At 32.0% G+C, this 20,475-nt stretch overlaps 2 protein-coding genes across 2 annotated transcripts in view; one reads left to right on the top strand and one right to left on the bottom strand.

Moving 5' to 3' along the window:
* LOC124534377 (lutropin-choriogonadotropic hormone receptor-like) overlaps positions 1–18,421 on the top strand; it is a 37,519-nt gene extending 19,098 nt beyond the window's left edge. Inside the window, exons 2-13 of the mRNA XM_047110181.1 lie at positions 6,673–6,787; positions 8,526–8,600; positions 9,527–9,595; positions 9,863–9,958; positions 11,055–11,120; positions 11,898–11,966; positions 12,063–12,137; positions 12,532–12,649; positions 14,024–14,140; positions 16,200–16,291; positions 17,021–17,191; positions 17,282–18,421. Coding sequence (XP_046966137.1) covers positions 6,673–6,787; positions 8,526–8,600; positions 9,527–9,595; positions 9,863–9,958; positions 11,055–11,120; positions 11,898–11,966; positions 12,063–12,137; positions 12,532–12,649; positions 14,024–14,140; positions 16,200–16,291; positions 17,021–17,191; positions 17,282–18,371 — 2,153 coding nt within the window. The 3' untranslated portion in view covers positions 18,372–18,421. The remainder of the gene's footprint in view (positions 1–6,672; positions 6,788–8,525; positions 8,601–9,526; positions 9,596–9,862; positions 9,959–11,054; positions 11,121–11,897; positions 11,967–12,062; positions 12,138–12,531; positions 12,650–14,023; positions 14,141–16,199; positions 16,292–17,020; positions 17,192–17,281) is intronic.
* Positions 18,422–18,597: 176 nt separating this feature from the next.
* On the bottom strand, positions 18,598–20,433 carry LOC124534210 (AN1-type zinc finger protein 1-like). The gene is made up of 3 exons (XM_047109922.1): positions 20,135–20,433; positions 19,773–19,875; positions 18,598–19,148 (listed from the first exon to the last, which is right to left on the bottom strand). The coding sequence occupies exons 1-3, from the start codon at positions 20,416–20,418 to the stop codon at positions 18,615–18,617; spliced, it is 921 nt and encodes a 306-aa protein (XP_046965878.1). The 5' UTR covers positions 20,419–20,433; the 3' UTR covers positions 18,598–18,614.
* Between the last annotated feature and the right edge of the window lie 42 nt (positions 20,434–20,475).

Below are 20,475 nucleotides of genomic sequence, written 5' to 3'. Positions count from 1 at the left end.
AGATAGAGTAGATAGTTGTAAAGATTTGTGAGTTGAACAGTGTATCTGTGTCTGAAATGCCAGTTACGAACATTTTTTTTGTTATATTATAACTAAATATTAATTTTAAAACATATATATGTATATATGTTGACGAGCTCCGTGGTCGAGTGGTGTGTACACCGGTTTTCATGGGTAAGCCAATCTGAGGTCCTGGGTTCGATTCGCAGCCGAGTCAATGTAGATTATCATTTTGTTTTCTATGTTGTCTTGGGTCTGGGTGTTTATAGTACCGTCGTTACATCTGATTTTCCATAAAACCAGTGCTTTAGCTACTTACATTGGGATCAGAGTAATGTATGTGATGTTGTCTCATATATATTTATATATATATATTCAGTATTGTTATGCATAAATATTGTAAATTTGAATGACTGTTGCTAAAAAGTTTTTATCAAAACAGGCTGGGTAGATTATTTAGGTTAGTTTATTAATTTATCAATGGTCAATATCTGAATTGATGACTTTTCAATGAGTAAGGCACTATTACAAATTTGCCCTAGAGCTCCTTGTATATATAATATGTAATAAATGTAGTGTAATGTGTAATATAAAAATTGTTAACAAAAAAGATTAACATACGGGAGCCGTTTACTCACCCCGTCCATTTTATTTTATAAATAATTTAAATATAACAATACAGTTTTAGGTTTGCTATCAACGGAATAATGAGAGTATAAAATGGTGTACTGTTTATGTAATAACTGAATTAATGGTCTTTCTTGCGCGTAAAACGCTTGCTTTCTAGTTTTAACGACAGACACTTGAAATGATCAAGCTTTTACTGACTCGTAAAATTATTTACAGAATTGTAGCGATTGTTTTTGATAATTAATATTATTATTAAGGAAGATACCTGTTTAAAGATTGTTTATTTAATGGAATAAGTAAGCCTTTTTATACAATATTGTAAAGCCGAATCTTAAAAGAATATTAATGAAGTTATTAATGTGTTGTAAAGTTATGTACATCTCTTTCTAAATTACTACTCTATATAAGAAATAATTAATAACAGATTATTGATAAACAAGATCTGAGATGCTGTTTCGTGTTATGAGAAGATCTATTTTACGCACACTGCATTAATTTTCAATACTTATGCAGATGTTCAAACACGTTCATTGTTTAAAACAACTGATTCCATTCCTTAATCGATATTATAATGTTTTAATTTTCAAGACTAAGCGTAACTTTTATTTTGTTAAGATGCAGGTCATGTATAACTTTTTAGAACTAAATATTATATAAAACTTGGTGGTAAGGCTTTGTGCAAGCCTGTCTCGCCCACTCAGTTATTCTATGTGTTCCGTGTTTGAAGGGTGAGTGAGCCAGTGTAACTACAGGCACCAGGGACATAACATCTTAGTTCCCAAGGTTAGTGGCACATTGACGATGTAAGGAATAGTTAATATTTCTTACAGCGTCATTGTCTATGGGTGATGGTGACCACATTCCATCAGGTGACCCTTATGCTCGTACCATAAAAACTATAAAAATATATTTAGACGAACTGTCTCAGATTTATCTCAACGAAATGATTCATTCTACATCATGAATGAGGTCAACGGGTTTACATTAGTCGTGCTGACATTGCAAATGTATGTTTTGGCAGATCCGACTTCTTCTGTAGTTCTAAGAATAGCATACCCATCGGCTGTCAAGAGCTGCCTTAAGTGCATACAATTAGGTTAAGTGATAAGTACTCGTGTTACATGCAACAAACAATTTGAGACAACTGGTATAAAAATGCATGATATATTTTTAAATGTAGCGGTACAGCTTGTTTCCATATACATAGTCAATTGTAGGTGAAGTAACCTCTAAACAATTGACTATTTGACAAAATATAAATAGCCAGTTTTTCTTCGGTCCGTTAAAAAATTGGAGCCTGTATTACATGAATGATGATATCCAAACCTGACTTGTTTTAGCCGTTGCAGCTATTTACAAAGGAAACTAATCAACAAGAATTATTAGTATAGTAGTTTCGATCGCTATTTATCCTCTCGCGTTTCGATCGGCAAATATGACACGACTAGTAAAAGGTTCGGATCAGGACCGATGGGTTTATGTGGAGTGTAAACGCTGTCAACTCCCTCCGAGAATTTCTCGAAACCAAATCTGCCGGCATATATATAAAACCTTTTTAGTAACAGTTTGAAGTTTACATATCAGCTTCGAATCTAGATATAGACTGTCAAGTATAAGTTGGCGTTCCTGTGGCAGCACCTGCTACACCTTTGTTTTGCCACTTTTTTGTTTATTTTTATTTTACCAATGTCTCCCTAAAAATAATTCTCTACGTCTCATTTTTAATAGATTTTGGGTAAGTTTTCTTAATAAGGGTAAATAAAACAAATAAGATATTAAGAATTAAAAATTAGTACATGTTTTTGCCACACGCCAACTTACACTTGACGCGCTATATCGTTCTGCGCCAGAAAGTCGTCACTACATGCGTGCATGATATTACTATTGCTTCAGTCGAAAATAAATTAACAGTGGTTCATTACACTGTTTATTCGTAGAATTTATTAGTAGAACATCCAGTGGTTTTTATAAGACGTATCAATGAACTCCCAATACAGCTTGAAATACAAACAAATACAAATTCACATCCAATATTTTTTTATTAAATCGTAAATATTTCAACTAAATCGCCATTTTGGAAGGCAGCATCCTGCGAGAAATAAACATTAAATACAAATTCAGGGTATAGTGATTCTTATTATCAGTCAGCTAAATCTACTTTTTAACTACGTATTGATATTATTTTGCACGGCCCATGTAATCGGACGGGCTAATGGACCCTGGGCCTGGTGGTAAGTGCCACATTTGTGCACCATTGCTATTTGCCGTAAAGACAACATTCCTTTCGCCAATGCGCCATTGTAAATACAAGCTTGGGAACTGATATGTTCCCTTTGTATCAGGATTTACACTGGCTCACTCATCAACCTTTATGTTTACGGTAGACTAAGTAATGAGTGATTGGTACTTATCCACAGTATTAAAAAAGAACACCCAAACCCTTTAATCGGAAAGATATTTTCATAAATTACCTTCATCATCAAAACAATATTTGTAATGAAAACTGTATTACCTAATGGACATCCACACTGTCCATATAAGAGAGTAATTGAATTACCCAATCGACCTACATGCAGCAAAACACACAGCCGTCATTCGAGATTAACAATCGTGTGACAGTCTTGTTGTTGGAAAACATATTACCAGCTGTACCGGCGACTTAACTACTTTTTCACATACACACCTAATTGGTACATTACAAACATACACACACACACACGTAAACTCAATAATAGGTCTAATAAATGTAAATACTGATTGGGAAGTCACTGGCCTCTTAAGATACGGGGTCTCCTAGTTTATCATATACCGAAATAACACGTTTATCCATTTTTGTCTGTCTGTTTTTTCCGGCTAAAATCTGGAAACCCTGGACCGATTTTGATGGGACTTTCACTGGCAGATAGCTGATGTAATAAGGAGTAAGTTAGGCGACAATATTTTATTGTTAAATTCAAACGCGCATTAAGTCACGGACTGTCAGTAGTCAACGCACATTAATGTCCCTATATGTCACAAGATATTGTTTTCAGAAATATGTATATTCTTTGCTCAGGACTCAATATTTGCGCCTTCTCCAAAATAAATACAAACAGTTAATGAAGCCGTCACGTTCAATAAACACTTGTGTCAACATCGTCCATGCGATCACGATTATGAGTTTTCTCATTGTCAACCTCCATCAATATCGTATCCGTGTAAATAACATAACATACAACATATAACATTTTAGATCAATTACATGTTTTTTCCTCAACATTTTTGTTATCATTTTCACTGTTGTATTCATATTATACGCAATTTTATATTTTAACTAGCCGTGTCTGCAACTTAGTACGCGTTATAATTTGACAAAAAAATATTATTGTAGCCTAAGTTACTCCTTATTATATCAGTTACATTCCAATGAAAGTCCCGTCAAAATCGATCCAACAGTTACAGAAATTACCCGGAACCAACAGACAGACAGTCAAAAATGAAAACGAAATTGAAAAAAATGTTATTTTGGTATATGTACCGTAAATACATACATATGCATTGAGTGAAAAATGGGCTATTTTAATATTACAAACAGACACACCAATTTAATATATAATATATTATATGTATAGATAATGTAGACTATAAAGTATAAAAATAATGAAACTCATACGAAAGATTTTGATTACAATGATAGAAAGGAATGCAGTTCGGATTCATTGCTCATGTACATGATATAGAAGTGTAATTGTATGTAGTTAATCAAAATAAATAAATAAATAATGAGAGAACATCACATACATTACTCTGATCCCAATGTAAGTAGCTAAAGCACTTGTGTGTATCACAAACACCCAGACCCAAGACAACATAGAAAACTAATGATAATCTACATCGATTTGGTCGAGAATCGAACCCGGGGCCTCGGAGTGACGTACCCATGAAAACCGGTGTACACACCAATCGACCACGGAGGTCGTTGAATAATTATTTGTTTAAAGAAATTACTTTATTGCCTACACAGTTAATACTTTTAATCAGAATTCGTTGATATTTTTAAGCATGCCTCCAAATTTCAGATTCGTCAAATTTTTATCAGTCCTGAAAATAACAATTTCACGCACTGATTTCAACAATATACATTATTGATCATGAGCCAGCGAAAAGACAACCGTTAACAAACTTTGGTCTTAATATATCCACTTAATTCTATTTCTGCTAACGAAGTTTATTCTCACCTAACAATTTTTAAAATATTCTTACCACATGCCTATATTTAAAAAAAGGCCTACTTAAATTATTTGTAGCAAAGAAGCACATCCCAAAATTATGTCCGAAACATTCTGAATCAATGAAGATGTCGTCTATAATCTACGACATATAAACATATATTGCATATGAATATTATAATTAGTACCATCATTATGTTATAATCAAATTTAAATGACGATGCTGCTGGTATAACGTAACACATATGCACAATATGTATATAACAAATAGGAGATAAAGGTAGAATCCATCAAGCTCATGGACAACATGTTTATGGAGAGATAATATTAAAAATAAGGACCAGACTTCTAGAAAGTCCTTAAGTTAAATACAATGATCGTTTTCTTAAAATATCGCCTGCACTTTGATCAATAATCAGTATTTATATAACATATCTATGTGATAACACAATCAAATAGAGATGGTACTCGTGAGCTTAAAGCTTCGTGTGCAGAGACGGATTTAACTGTCTGGAGGCCCTAGACCATCACAGGAGACCCTAATAATTATATCATAAATTAATTAGAAACTATTAATTTCAATCAGTAAGCTATAATTGATTTGCTTGTATCGATAACTATTAAAGCAGTCATTAGTAACATTAGTATAATTTGACTTTGCCTAGATATTTGTTACATCGTTAGAATCTCTGTTGAATTTCTTTGTATTTAATAGAATAAATATATTATATGCGCGACCAAAATCGGCAAAGAGAAGGATCATCGTCAGAAATAAAATATTATACTTCTTTTCAATCGATATTTTAGTTGATTTTAAAGTATAATCTGGTCTGATCTAGTCCAAAACATTCTTCAATAAAAGCGCTAAACTTACTACACGATAAGTATTATTTAATTGAAACAAATACAAACAATCCAACTATCATTACTCTATAAAATATATCCCGATTATCAAAATCTAATATATGTATATAATGACCATCTCACTAATTCTGAATCATACATAAAAGTATATTTGAAAACTTCGCTTCCTCAATATGTCTGTTAAAATGTTTCATTTAAAACGTAATTACAAACATGTTTATTATTTTATTCTTATATCTTAGTTTAATACGTTTCGAAAGGAAATGAATACACTTCGAGCTTGAAACAACCCAGTTATTGAATAAATTTTCTTTGATGTCTAATACAGTCGTTTATTTTGTATTTACGTTATTTGTTCCTGTGGAGATTTGTTATTTTATTCATTGAAAAACTTATTCTGTTATTATTAAGTTAAGACACTAATTCGACTACCATGCTTTTTTACAAAGTATGTTACTTGTGCGTTTGTTCTATAAAAGTGTAGCACTGAATTATTGTACATCATGTTTTATACACGATTAATTTCGGACTGATTTCGATTTTGGTGACTATATTAAACAGAACGCCGCTAACTATAATATTTAGACGGAATTTCGTCACGACACGAACTGTTGAAATAGCAGTGTTATTAATAAATGACTGTTAACACGGCTTTGAGACCTCAGTCTTAAAGTGCTACTAAAAAGTTATTGACAAAAAAAAATTATTCACTTTTTTGGGTCTCATTTAGCGATTGACTCAATCTATCTGTCTGCAGCCCTTAATGTAGTATTCCCTGCACACTTGACCAACAAGGTAGTCAAACGTTTTAAAAAATATGTTTGCAATAAGTTGAAACCAATTTTATTAATTACTGCTAGTCGACAAATGTTTCACGGTAGCATCAACAGTTTATAATTAAATAATACCTAGTTTCTTTTTAATATAAGAAACTGGCGACCTATTTGTAATCTATTTTTTTTTATTTCAGTAAAATTAATTGCTGGTCAGAAAGAGTCAGTCGTGCTCCTTCGTTCCAACATCACAAGACTCACGGCGAGGGTCATACGAGCTGCCGGCTTCGATCTTCAGCAAGTTGAACATTTGTAAGTGTTATTAAAATTTCACGTCAGAAAGATTTTTGTCGATCGAACACATATGTTCATGTCCATTGATCGAATGTTTAGGATTATCTCTAAGCCAAATTAGAAATACAAATTAAGCATGTGAAAATTTAGTAGCTGGTTTGAACTCGAAATCATCGGTTACCTTTCTTTTATTAACTGGGCCATCATGGCTCATTCGGGTATGACATATTTAACACATGACATGGCGATTTTAATAATGGATAATGACATAATATTATTAGATAAATTGTTGGGAGTAATAGTTGACTAATAACTAACCAAAAGTGCGTACTGAATTTTCAAATGAATTGATATTGCCACATATCACATATAACACTTGTAACGAATAAATATGCCTACCCACCTAGTTCATTGTCTAATTGACGACACGACATGATTGCATTTAAGAATAGCCAATTTAACCTTCAATTAGTCCTACAGGAATTCTCGGTAACGGCCCGCAAACAGTTCACTTAGAATAAAACAAATAATTCTACTATTTGTTCTGTTTATCAGTTGTTAGAACTCGGCCATATTTGCACTTTTAACGTAACTACTCTGTATAGACTTAGAAATTATAGATTATTACGAAATCGAAATCCTTTGAAAAATATATCATTTCTATATTGTAATTATTGAAAACTAGTTGTACGCCGGCGAACGTATTTTTTAGATATAAATCCTTCTATGGTCCTTCCTTTAGGTGCTTGATTTATAGTAAATTTCGTGAAAGCGAAGCAGACAGATAGCTTATAACTTGCAACAAGTTTTATTTCTCTACAAAATACCACCTCAGGAGATGCATATTATAGAATCTATAGATTATATGACCGGTTTCTTCTAATTCTAATAGGTATGAATGTGATGTCCTTTACGGAGGACCGTTTACGGAGACAATGACTAATGTCATTGCTACTAACCAACTGCAAACACGGCTACATTCTCATTTTACGAAGATTCTTCAATGATTTCATTGACAGGAATGTTAAAATTTGTCATCTTCAAAAATATGTATTTTGCAAATAACTTGTCTTTTTAAAGCACGAAACTTTTCTATGCAAGAAATAACCGGTGAACGGTGACATTATGTGGACATACATAATATATAGATAATAAAAGAAAAACGTGAGACTGATGCTTATTATTGACTTTCAGTCAAGACATATTAAATGCATATATGTACATAGAGTTGTAATTATTAAAATTAACTTTTCAATTTAAATATTGAAAAAAAGTAACTACTGATTTTCTTGTTGATTCTTCTCGGTAGAATTTACATTCCGAATCGATGGTAGCTTCACTTACCTAATATTTTGTAAAATGACGATTTGACTACTTGATTTGAAGTGTATTTTGATTTGATTTGATTGATATATCACAGTGTAATGAGATCACTGTAACTGATGCACTCTCAGAACCTGCACGTAAATTGTAATTTAAAAAGGTTCTTATGTTCTCGAAATTTAAGTACCTACCACGTTTTGAAGCGAAGCGAAGCTTCTGGTTTGTGCGGCTATCAAAAGTTATAATTGAGAGCGCGATACTTAATACATATAACTTCTGCACTTGTACTTATTACATATTGAATGTATAATTACTCAGAAACCGTACCAAAGCTTACATATTTCAAACCCTATATCATGTTAAAAAACAGTATAGGAATCGTACTATTAATGATTGTCTCATAATTAGTAACTAACTAATAATGTATTTTCAGATCAGTGATGGACGCGCCTAATTTAGAACACGTTGCAGTTGAAGATCTGACCAAAATGCCTAATCTCAAATCTTTGTAAGTATGAGGCGTACGGTAGAGTGAAGGTGAAGTTCATTTGTTTATTTCGTTATAATGAAATGCATTAGACAAAGTTTCAACAAACGGTCAATTATAAATAGGTTTTTTATAAGATACTGCAATATTAAACAAACTTCATTTCTTATTATAAAATTCAATGATAGATTTTGTCGATTTTTTTTTATTTAATATGTAAGACGTATAATTGACCATCTGATGGTAAGTGGAATGTTGCTTGCTGATCATAGAGTGAACTGTAAGAAATATTAACCAATCCTAAAATCGCATCAATGCGCCATAAACCTTGGGAGCTAAGATGTTATGTTCCTTGTGCCTGTTTATACAGTGGTTCACTCACGCTTGAAACATTGCATTGTTGTTTGGTTTAACATCTGATGCACGGGTTTGCACAAAGCCATAATAACAAGACATAAAAACAAATGAAAGACTGCAATTTTTTTTTGTATATACTTCTATTTAAACTTCTAACACAATTTAGCCTTTAATATTGCATAGCTATATCAAGCACATTTAAACTGATACCAAATTTTGACATAGTACAAATTGCAACGGTATTAAATTTCACTGTTTTTTATGCAATTTATTTTTACAGTTCTACGAGTCAATTTCATTTGTTTCAGTTTGTCTAATCTAACGGAATTATGTGTTCCGATTTAGCTGCATCTATTTACAATTTCGCGGAAATGTTTTGATGCGTGGGTTTTTTTGTAAGGAACAAAACTGTACGCCACATAATTTTCCAGGGTTATCTATGACTGACGTCCTAATACATATAAAGTTGATTTTAACATACATCATTTTCTTAAACCAAGTTTTACATTTTTATATTAATTCGATAAAGATCTTTTTAGTATTTAATTAGTATTAAAAATAAATAAGGTTTTCATTTTTTTTTCTTTTAGATTTATAACACAAGCACCTTTACTACATAGAATCCCACCGCTACCAGCGCTGCCTGAACTGCGCACATTGTACGTATGTATTTTTTATAACTCTTATCAATATTATGCAATGATTTTCTTATTGCCACTCTCATTCGTCATTATTATGTTATGGAAGTATTATCTATTATATTTGAGGTGGCTTTAAGCGCAATTCAAATATTTAAAGTGTTTTAGACAACATAATAAATAGAAAAAATTAAAAAAAGAATACGTTTTTATTTTTAATTTATTAGTCGATATGCAAACTACTATTCCTAATAATATATTTCCTAATAATATATTCCTTTTTTCCAGTATCGTAACGACATCAGGTCTGGTTGAGGTGCCCAACTTGAGTCACGTTCATGACAAAAACAGCGCAAACTCATCCCTGACATACTTGCAAGCAATGTAAGTCATTATTATTATTTTTTTAATGATATCGCTATCATTTCTTATTCATAAAAATATTTAATGTAATTGTTTTAGTTTAAGTAAATTAATCCTAATTAAGGGAGATACCATAGTAATTTCTTTTTCATTTCAGTTTCATAAATACGAAACTATTCCTTGGAATTGACAGTACCTATATACAGGGTTATTGGTAACTCGACGTACATCCGCTAGGAGGTGATAGGGGTGACTATGTTATTTTATACTTGTATTGAGTAAGTTAAGTGAGTAAGTAAGATTTTTTACATATCATATTATTTTTAATTAATTTTGTGGGAATTTTAAAGAGCGGCCTATAGTACAAATTTCTCCTCGTCGATGTCCTTTCTGGTCATTTTATTTCGGCTGCTTTGAAATAAATTCCTAGTTTTTGTACATTTTTGGAAAATGGTTATGTTTTTAAAATAATCTGCAGAACAAGTTCCATGGTAATTTTTGTAGTTTTTTAGGCATTTTAGAGGAATTTAAAAAAAAATGAAATAATATGGTTTTCCGACTCCAATTTTTTTTGCTGAATTTGGGCTGATAATGATTGTTTAAATATTGACGAATATCCACTGTTTATACAATGTTTTTATAAATCAGAAGAAAAAAATAGATTTTTTTGATATTTTTGTCTTAATAAATTTTTGAAGTTGCATTTTTGACAAATTTTGAAAAAACTAAAAAACGTGATAACTCAAAAATGGTTCACTTTTGGATTATGCATGTGGGGGTTAAAATAATTGCAAATAGTCACCCCTATCACCACCTAGCGGATGTACGTCGAGTTACCAATAACCCTGTATATGTCACCGTAAGATAACAAAATTACATAGATTACAATCTATCTCGTCAGATTTTAAAGAGAACTGTGAAATTCTATTATTATATCGTATTATTTTTCGCTATATTTTGTAATCTATCGAAGTGAAACTGAAATTTGTAATCTTACGGTGACATATATAATTATAATAATTTTTTTAATTTGGTCTTGTTTTTAAATTTATTAAAAATATGTATTTTGAAGTCACATACGGACACTCCAATTTTATTTATTTGTATGATGTCACAGAGACCTCGAAGGAAATCATATAAAACGTATCCCGAGTCACGCGCTGCGAGTCCGGGCTGACCAAGTGTAAGTCAATAGGTATACCACTTATGCTATTTTCTTTTAATTTTTAATATTTCCTTTTAATTTTCTCCCGTTTATTTTATTTCCTTGTTGTAATATTATTTGCTTTTGAGTGTGAACAAATTTGTTAATTTCACAAAATAAACAGTACCTATCAAGCAACTTTTCAGTTAACTATAGAGTCTACATATGTATTAATCTATTATAAATGTTTTAAAATATATTTAAATATGTATATAGGATATTATAACTATGGTCATAACATAATATATAGGAATGTTAAATTTGTTTCAATCCATCATAAACTAATTTTGAAACCGAAATGTACTTGTCCCTATATTTGGAACTTGTTTAGTACCTTTGTAAGATTTATAATTCTGTGTATAATTATCTTGTCAATACACATAAAATTGTTAATAAATGTATTGTTATATAATTTACGGAGCTGAGATGGACCAGTGGTTAGAACGCGTGATTGCGGGTTCAAACCCAGGCAAGCACCACTATATATATGTGCTTAATTTGTGTTTATAATTTATCTCGTGCTCGGCGGTGAAGGAAAACATCGTGAGGAAACCTGCATGTGTCTAAATTCATCGAAATTCTGCCACATGTGCATTCCACCAACCCGCATTGGAACAGGGTGGTGGAATATGTTCCAAACCCTCTCCATAATGGAAGAGGAGGCCTTGTCCCAGCAGTGGGAAATTTACAGGCTGTTACTTTACTTTATATAATTTACGCTTAGTATGTTATCAAACTGATGTTATTTTATTTCAGTTCTTTAAATTACAATTTGATAGAGGAAGTTCCAGCTCATGCGTTTAAAAATTCACAAATATCAAAACTGTAAGTATATTACGTCTAGCTTCTTGATTCTCAAGTAAGCTGTAATCAATTAAATATGTAACATTTACCTAAACTGATTTATTGTTATTTTTTAAGGAGTTTCAAAGGGAATACCAAGTTGAAGAAATTGGATGATTTAGCCTTTGCTGGAAACCTGCTCTTACGACAACTGTAAGTTTAAAAATCTTTATAATTGAAACGAATATAATGCATGTATACCATGATAAGGATTATGCTGTAATTATTTTTGTATGAAATTATTAAAACTATGAACTTACACATTTAAATACTTCATTGACTACTTCGCCATTATTTATTGTTTCATCTATTTAAGTAAGATTACATAGTTAAATAATGAAGTATCTTTTGAGTCGAGAGCTTGTTATATTTGTCAAAACATGTTGTGTTTATTAATAATTTATTTTAAATTTCCTTGAAATCCTTGCAAGGCCCGGTGTAGTACATCTATACTGACTAACATAGATTACCTGGCCCTGAATATAACTCATTTTGTTTAAGGCAAGAATGTTGCTATACAAAAAAATAATTGTCTTTACTATTTTAGGGATTTAAGCAACACGGCCATCACGTCGCTACCTACGAAAGGACTAGAAAAATTACAAATTCTCAGAATAGAGAAGACACCATCTCTTAAATACATTCCATCGATATATGAATTTCAAGTAAGTGTTTGTTTATGCCTCTTGTTGATAAGTTTCTTAAAATAGATATATAAATATTAAACAAGATGATCAACTGCTTAAAACAAAATAGGTAGGTACACATACACACACATGCAAACAAAAAACAAAAGTCTCGAATTCAACGCTAGATGTCAAACGCGAGTTTTAAAAAAAAAAAATTATTTAGCTGTCACGTCGTAGTTTAAAGAAACTAAAAATATAAATAATCCCCTTTGATTGAAGATGTACTTGAATTAAGTACTATAATTATTTTTAAATTATAAGTCCCAAACTTCCAATTCCTATTGCATAATGACAGTAGTGAGTGACCACCATCGATGGTTTACAAAAAATATTTAATATTAAAATGCCATCTTTACCAACGAACCTAATAATTGACCACACAACAACCTATATAGTTGGACTCGTCTTGTCAGGCATCACGACGAGTTATTTTTTGTCAATTTTGTTGTTGTTGTTGTTGTTGATCTGTCCCGGATAGAAGGTTGAGTGAGCCAGTGCAAGGCACAAGGGACATAGCATCTAAGATTCCAAGGTCGGTGGCGTATTGGTGATATAAGGATTGATTAATATGTACAATCTTACCATCAGGTCGCCAAACTATATAAAATATCGTTTTACTGATATACTTTATTCGTAATATCCCCCGCTAGTTAAACTACTTATTATTTAAAATAGTGTTGTAAATGCATATAAAGTAAATGATGTTAGTTATAGAAGTAGGTATAGGTATAACAATGATAGTTGCAATATCGATTGATAGCATACTGCGCAGGTCCGTCTGGGCACCACCCTAGCCCGGCGGTTTGCACCCTCGCCAGCTAATATATAAATAGCGACAGCTATACTCACCTTCAGCAACAACCGGGACCTCAGTGCGGTGCTCGATGAACTTGAACTTGACCCTGCCCTCTCCCGGCATTATTTCTTCTCTTGTCATTCTTCGTAACTCTGTCACATTAAAACACAATTTAATATTTGATTTTTTGCTACTAAATAATATAAAAAGTATTCGCAACTCAAGTATGACAAGGTTAAAAAGCATTTACAATAATATAATATATACTTCAAAATACGTAAATCAATAAATTATTATTAATCCAAATTGTTTGCATTTATAATGAACTACTAGTATTGAATAGAATTATGTTGGTTTGACAATTGATATATTTGTTATTCAACCAAACTTCAATATTTGTACGCGACCTACCTTCACATTTTTAACAATTCGAAATTTTCTGCCGCTCCTACACGTATATCATTACTGTAAACGCAATGATTGTTTCAATTGAAATTAAAGTACTGCACAATGCACATTTGGTTTTTTTTTACAATATGCACGTATGTTTCAAGCACTTGGAGAAGGCGTTTCTGACGCATCACTTCCATTGCTGCGCTTTTGCCTTCCCCGAGAGACACAACCCCGCCAGACATGCGCTTTACGAAACGCAGCTAGCGATCATGGCGCAGGTATTGATTTTCGATTTTTTTTTAAATCTTTTTTCGCAGGTATTTGGGAGGAGCTATGAAAGCTTTAAGTAAGTATTCCAATAGAAGAGTAGATTGGTTTAATAAGAACTTATAGGGGATAGGGAACGAACTACGACAGACATTTTCCTTAAATACCATTATCCTTTGTTCTTTCAGACATGCGCAATGTGAACTTTGCACGGCGCAGGTATTGATTTTCGATTTCTTTCTTAATTTATCTTTATGGACAAAAAAGAGATGAAAATTTTATCACATAAGTTTCAATGCAAGGATTATTCTGATTGATATACTGCAAAGTAGCAGGAAATGTTACTTTGAAATTTAAAGGGAATGGTTTATTCGAAATAAAAGTATTTTAATTATGCAGTTTATGCAGGCAGCTTGCAAACATGGGGCATATATGCGCACGCAGTTTGCGACCTTACGACACCAATTGATTAGGATTTATATAGTGTTATCTTTGTTTGAAGATATGACAAAAATATCTATATAAAAATTTATGTATTATATTTCACATGGATTTGTTATAACAAAGGATATTTATTGACTCAGTGATGGAACATTTTATCAGCTAGCAATTATGGTACAAACAAAATTGAAAATCAATAGGTACCTACGATTGATTTCAAATATATTTTATATGGCCTTTAACGAATTCGTTAAAGGCCATATAAAATATGTAATAAATATATAATAAATATAATAAATGTATACGTAATAATAGAGGAGATTGAAATATAAATAGGAAAAGCCCTGGATTCTTTTTTTCAGACCCAATTTTTGCGCATGCGCATTTTTAAGTGCATTTAACGATCATTGCACTTTGCATTGATTAATTATGAAGGGATTTTCTTATCTTTCAATAATATTATTCAATTTGAGACTTTTTGTCGTAAAAAAAAGGATAATCTAAAGTATAATATCCGAAAAAGAAAAAAAATCAAATACATATTATATACATTTATATACATAGATATATGAATTTCGCAAGGCTGCTCGGCATTTGCTAATCGTTTTTTAAATATTTAATTAAATATAACAACCATTGAAATAAGCTTCGCAATTTAGCACATATAAAAAATAAAATAAAATAAAAACATGATAAAAAGTTTACATACCGTTTCGCGACGGCTGCAAGACGCTCTGTACTGTATTAAAACCCTATTCTAGTATAAATATTCCCCTTTATGACTAATTAATATGAGCTATTTACTACCCCATGTTGATGGCTATAAATCTGACTTAAAACTGATTCAAAATGGACCCTCGCCGTAGCTACGTCCCTCGATGTCTGGTGGGTGGAAAATCAATAGTCTCGCAAATATTGAGAACTTCACTTCGGATTCAATACAGTTAGGTACTGTACCTGTATGAAATGCACTAAATTATAGATGTATTCCCTGTCTGTGTTCATATGTACAGGTGTACGTAGGTTGGGCAGTCTGGACGTATTGATGTACTCTGTACCTCGGTGGACCTGTATGCATATTGCTGTAGATATATGTGTATCCAAGTCCACACATATACGATACGATTTTAAACATAGATTAAATATAAAACAATTTGACAAATTTTAAATTTGAATTACATGGTTTGAATGCGTCAACTGCTACAAAGTTAAGATTTGGTAGATAGTTATTGCCACTAATAAATTATGGGCTGTAATCAAATATTATTATTATTAATAATTTTAAGAGTGTGAGTTATCTTTGATAATTCTCATCTCGCATATCTTGAAAACAAAATGTAATATGGCCATGGGTACGATTTAATACGTATAAGTTGCTTATTTTAAATATTTAAGCTAACCAATCGATTTTAATTGTATAATAATATTTGATAATAGGAATTATTATAAAACATTTAACATTCGTATATAATTCCAATTCATCGAGTATTGGCGTGTTCTTTCAAATTTCAACCAACTAACCAAACAATTACCGATATTGAATTATTACGCAACTATTTATAATAATAATAATTATTATTTATATTAGATAATTTTATGAGAAACTTACACATTTTTTTCTTCCGACAGAAATGCGGTAAAAATGGCCATAAGAATACCTCAGAGCCAAGAAAGCGTCGATCAATAAATCTAAATTCTGACACAAAACGGTCGACCACAAAGTAAGTAGACAATAGATTTATCTTTCCTGATTCTATAGATCATCCATACACATTAAACTGCACATAGAATATCGTAAACATCCTATTTTTAATTGGGTGATGATGATTGTGGATAAAACCGCTTCAATTTCGATTAGATTGCCTTTTTTTAATTAAAAACGGTATCGAAGTTAAAAAGAGATCGCGTTACACAACATAAAAACCATATTTTTAATGTTTTTTTAAATTGATCATACCATATCTTTACATTTCCTTTAACTAACAGAAACACTTATTAATGGCATTGTTTAATTCATTACTAAATTCACAATTTTAACATTTGAATTTAATTCCTTTAGAATTTAAACGAGGGATAAATTAAACATGGGTGTCAAAACCTAAACCGAATCATCTAACATTTATCTATTACGGCTATACTATAGCAACTGGTTTTAACAAATATTTGTTGCGACTTTATTTCAACAGGAATCAAAAAATATACAAATAAATCAGTATCATGAACTTATGCAGTAGCATACGCATATATACTCCATAATAATTATTTATCGACTGCAATATTTATCAATCCGCAACCAATATTTGATAGCATTATGCTGTAACGATCTCAATTCTCAACTTCATATTTATCGAAGAGGCTTTATATGTAAAATAGCGCGAATTTTTTGTGTCTTTGCATGAAGAAGTATGGATTTAAATGTTTTGTACTATTTTATTAATTTATTTTTCCAGTGCCTATGATGATACTTCGACTGAAGGCCAAGACAACGGTTCGTGGGCGACCGACGAATACTTCTCAGACTCTGGCAGCTTTGAAGACTACGATCAAGGAGACTTCCACGAACCAGTCAACAATAGCTTGGGCGTTACCTATTTTGCTGAATGTGGTAACTTTAGCTTGAGGTAAATAAAATAAAATAAAATATAAACTAACATATAATAAGTCAATATTTAAATTGACAAGTGTTTTAACTGATTTATTTTATCTTACAGCCGACGTGAAGTGGCTTGTACTCCGCTGCCAGATGCTCTAAATCCTTGTGAAGATGTGATGGGTTGGTCGTGGCTCCGCGCCAGCGTCTGGTTCGTTATAACCGCAGCAGTCGTCGGAAATGTAGCCGTTTTATTAGTCCTTTTAACAAACCACACTGAACTTACTGTGCCAAGATTTCTCATGTGCCATCTTGCCTTTTCCGACCTTTGCACAGGATTGTACCTCTTTATGATAGCAGTCGTGGACCTCAGGTCTTACGGAGAATTTTTCAATTACGCCTACGATTGGCAATACGGCGTGGGATGCAAAATAGCTGGATTCTTGTCCGTATTCTCCGGACAATTGTCAGTCTTCACTCTCACTATAGTGACGCTGGAGCGTTGGTTTGCCATTACATACGCAATTTACTTAGAGCGACGAATTTCTTTGGGAGCTGCAGCGAAAATTATGATTGGAGGTTGGATGTTCTCTATACTGATGGCTGGTTTGCCTCTAGCTGGAGTTTCGGATTATTCCTCGACTTCTATTTGTTTACCAGTCGAAAGTGAAGGAATTGAGGACGCAGTCTATCAAGGGGGGTTGTTTTTGACAAATGCAGTCGCGTGGGTCACAATAGTAGTATGCTACGTACAGATTTACAGATCTTTAGGGGGAGGCGGAGAGAAGTACGGGGGGAGGGGAGCTGCAGCTGCGGCTGAACGACGGATTGCAAATAAAATGGCTCTTCTTATTGGAACAGATTTGCTGTGTTGGGCACCGGTTGCGTTCTTTGGTGTTACAGCGCTGGCTGGCGTACCACTGGTCGATGTCAGTCACGGGAAAGTACTCCTAGTTTTCTTCTATCCTTTGAACGCGTGTGCAAATCCATTCCTCTACGCAATCCTGACGAAACAATACCGCAGAGATCTCATAACGTTAATCGCAAGAACAGGACAATGTAATTGGCTGGTGGAAAGGTATAAATTAGCAACGACTCCCCCTCCAACAGCGCATACCAATCCTTCAGCACCAGCAGCGCTTGTACCTCTAGTGGACTACAATCGGTCGGTATCACAAGTCACAAAGAATGGAGAAGCAGAAATTTTGTAATTATAAGAAAGACTTAAAATATTATTTTTATTATAGGAATATTTATTCTATGCAGTCTTTTATTTACGCCCATTAAACAATTTTTGAGTAAATTTTAAATGTTTTGATGCACAAATGAATTATCATTTTTTATTAGAAATACAGATAACATATATAAATAGTTAAAATATTAATTACTCGTGTATATTAATAAAAAAATTAAATAAATAAAACAATATAATTCAGTCATAAAATTTTAATAATTTAACAATTATCTAGTAAAAATATCTGTGCTGTTTCGTTTAAACTATTTATCACATTACTGTCAATATATTCAATCACCAACTTATCACCTTCTAACAAAACCTCCTTACTCAACAATTCCGAGACATTTACATCCATTTTCAAAGGACTTATACAGTAACCATCCAGTTGTCGAAACAACCTTAGCTTTGTATCACCCATTTTGTTATTTTCATTCTTAATATTACAGCTATCACAAATAGAATCTATAGCACGTCCGAGGCTCCATTTTGTTGAAATAAACACTGGTACTGTGTCTTTTAAATCAGGATCTAGGGTAACAGATTCAATTTTTGTTATACTGTCTATGTCTGAAACAACTTTAACATTTTTAGCTTGATAATTAGCTGGTTTCTTGATAGCAAAATAAACTCTATCTGCTGTTGATACTGATTTCGGACCAAGTGCTTTCTGTTTAATCCTCATTAAGTGAATTTTTGATGCAGTTTTCACCTTTGCTGATGATTGCAGCGCTTTTCTAATATTTTCTGTTATCTGAAAGATAATTTGTATATTTTGAAAATAGGAAAATACAATTAATACTGAGAGAGCCTACTTATTAGTAATATTATAATGTTGACTTAAATTTTCGCAATTTTTACACATTGAAATAAAACTAGTTATAACGGATTTGAATCGTGTATATTAATTATTTTTAACATCCTGACGTTTCGAGCACTTTACAACTAGTTTTAACGAGTTTTATTTCAATAGTAATATTATATTAGCAATTATTATGTGACATGGCTTTACTATAAAATAGCAGAGTATGTTTGTCATACTCAAATATGGCAGTATGATTTGTGCCCAGTATAACTTTACACATTACGATGCCCAAAAAAGGTATCTCCTTTCAGTTTTACTATAGATATTGAAAAAGGAACACTATTCTTAGAGCTACAAATTAAAACTATTTAATTTTCAAGTATATTAGCTTCTCAGATTCTTCTCTAATAAGCCTTATAATACACCTAATTTTAAATATTTCATAGTATAATATACACGAAATTAACAAATAATTCAAATGATAGTAGCACAAAAATGTTGTAATTACAAACCTAGAGCATTTTTACAAATTTAATTATAATATATGTTTTAATATGGGTGAAATTTGATTACCTTTTCTTGAAGGTGTTTATTAGCTTCTTGAAACTGTCTCCTCGGAGCTTCAAACTGTTCAATTTTAGCTGCCATTGTTTCATCATCAATTTCTGGACAAGAACTGAAATTGTTAAGGTAATCGAGGCAATTAATACATTCCTAGGAAGTTCATACGAGATATAATGTACAATGATATTTTATTTATGCACATAAAATATTCTTAGTTTTAAATAATTCAAGTACTTTCTTTACTATTTGACCATCATAAATCATAATTGTTATTACACTACATCTCCTTTATTATAAATCTCTACCATTTGTAACAGAATATTTCAATTGTGTAATGTTTTAAGGAATGAGTAAATATTGTAGATACTTACGGATGGAATCTATGTTCAATACAATAATGTTTTTGGCATTTGTTACATAGCATCTCGTGCAGATTTCCTTTCCTGCAACCGCTTTCTGAACATCGATATATGTGATCGTCACTTTGTAAATTAATATCACGGGGCTTTGGCGCTAACTCACACTCTCCAGAAACACAGTGCTCGGTAAAATGTACTCGGCAAAACACCATTCCACATTTACATTGAAGCGGCAGAAAGTCTACCTGATTACATATTGAATTCTGACAGTGTTCTCCAAGTGAAGGGAACTCCATATTTGTGGAAATTACTAACTTGAAACTTCACAAGAAATAAGAATTATGCTACTAAGT

This window comes from Vanessa cardui, chromosome 12 (genome assembly GCF_905220365.1).
Source record: "Vanessa cardui chromosome 12, ilVanCard2.1, whole genome shotgun sequence".
Lineage (NCBI taxonomy): Eukaryota > Metazoa > Arthropoda > Insecta > Lepidoptera > Nymphalidae > Vanessa > Vanessa cardui.
The sequence above is the reverse complement of the archived record's forward strand: the minus strand, read 5'-3'. Positions and strand labels throughout refer to the sequence as shown.